This window comes from Loa loa (genome assembly GCF_000183805.2).
Source record: "Loa loa unplaced genomic scaffold supercont3.3795, whole genome shotgun sequence".
NCBI classification, from domain to species: Eukaryota; Metazoa; Nematoda; class Chromadorea; order Rhabditida; family Onchocercidae; genus Loa; species Loa loa.
In genome coordinates this window covers 1-568 of record NW_018111973.1, presented here as the reverse complement: position 1 = coordinate 568, position 568 = coordinate 1, and the positions used below count along the sequence as shown (strand labels likewise).

At 26.1% G+C, this 568-nt stretch overlaps 1 protein-coding gene across 1 annotated transcript; it reads right to left on the bottom strand.

The window, feature by feature from the left end:
• Positions 1-358: 358 nt before the first annotated feature.
• LOAG_19248 (hypothetical protein) lies at positions 359-511 on the bottom strand (the record flags this gene model as incomplete). The annotated part of the gene is made up of 1 exon (XM_020451900.1): positions 359-511. One exon carries the CDS (start codon positions 509-511, stop codon positions 359-361), a length of 153 nt encoding a protein of 50 aa, XP_020304292.1.
• Between the last annotated feature and the right edge of the window lie 57 nt (positions 512-568).

Below are 568 nucleotides of genomic sequence, written 5' to 3'. Positions count from 1 at the left end.
CATTAAATTAACATGTGATATTTTTGATATTTTATCCGTTTTAATTTGATATTCATAATAATGACATGTAATATTTCTTTAATTAATGAGCGAAACATATATGTATATATGAGCTAAACAAATATTATTTCGGTTACATTTTTATTAAATTCAAATTTAAAACAAATGAAACTTACCTGAGCATTATCTAATTATTACTAACAATATTCCGATACTGTTATAGCTATTCTGGGTTATTCAGGAACATTCTAACGTTATCATATCATATATTATCATAGCCATTATTACATGCTACAATCTTAAATGATAAATTTCATACTGTAATGATAATAAAAGAAAGAAATGGAATTTTTTTTTTTCACAATTTCAATTTCGTAAAAAATATTTTTGAAAGAAGAGAAGGAAGAGGAAGAGGAGGAGGTGGTGGAGGAGGAGGAGGAGGAGGAGGAGGATAAGAAGAAGTAGAAATAACAAAATGTATTTTATCAGCGTTAACTAATCGCTCATCCATTTAGATATATCAAAGAAAAAGACGCCAAAGTATTCGAACAAAAAATTAAAAAAAAAA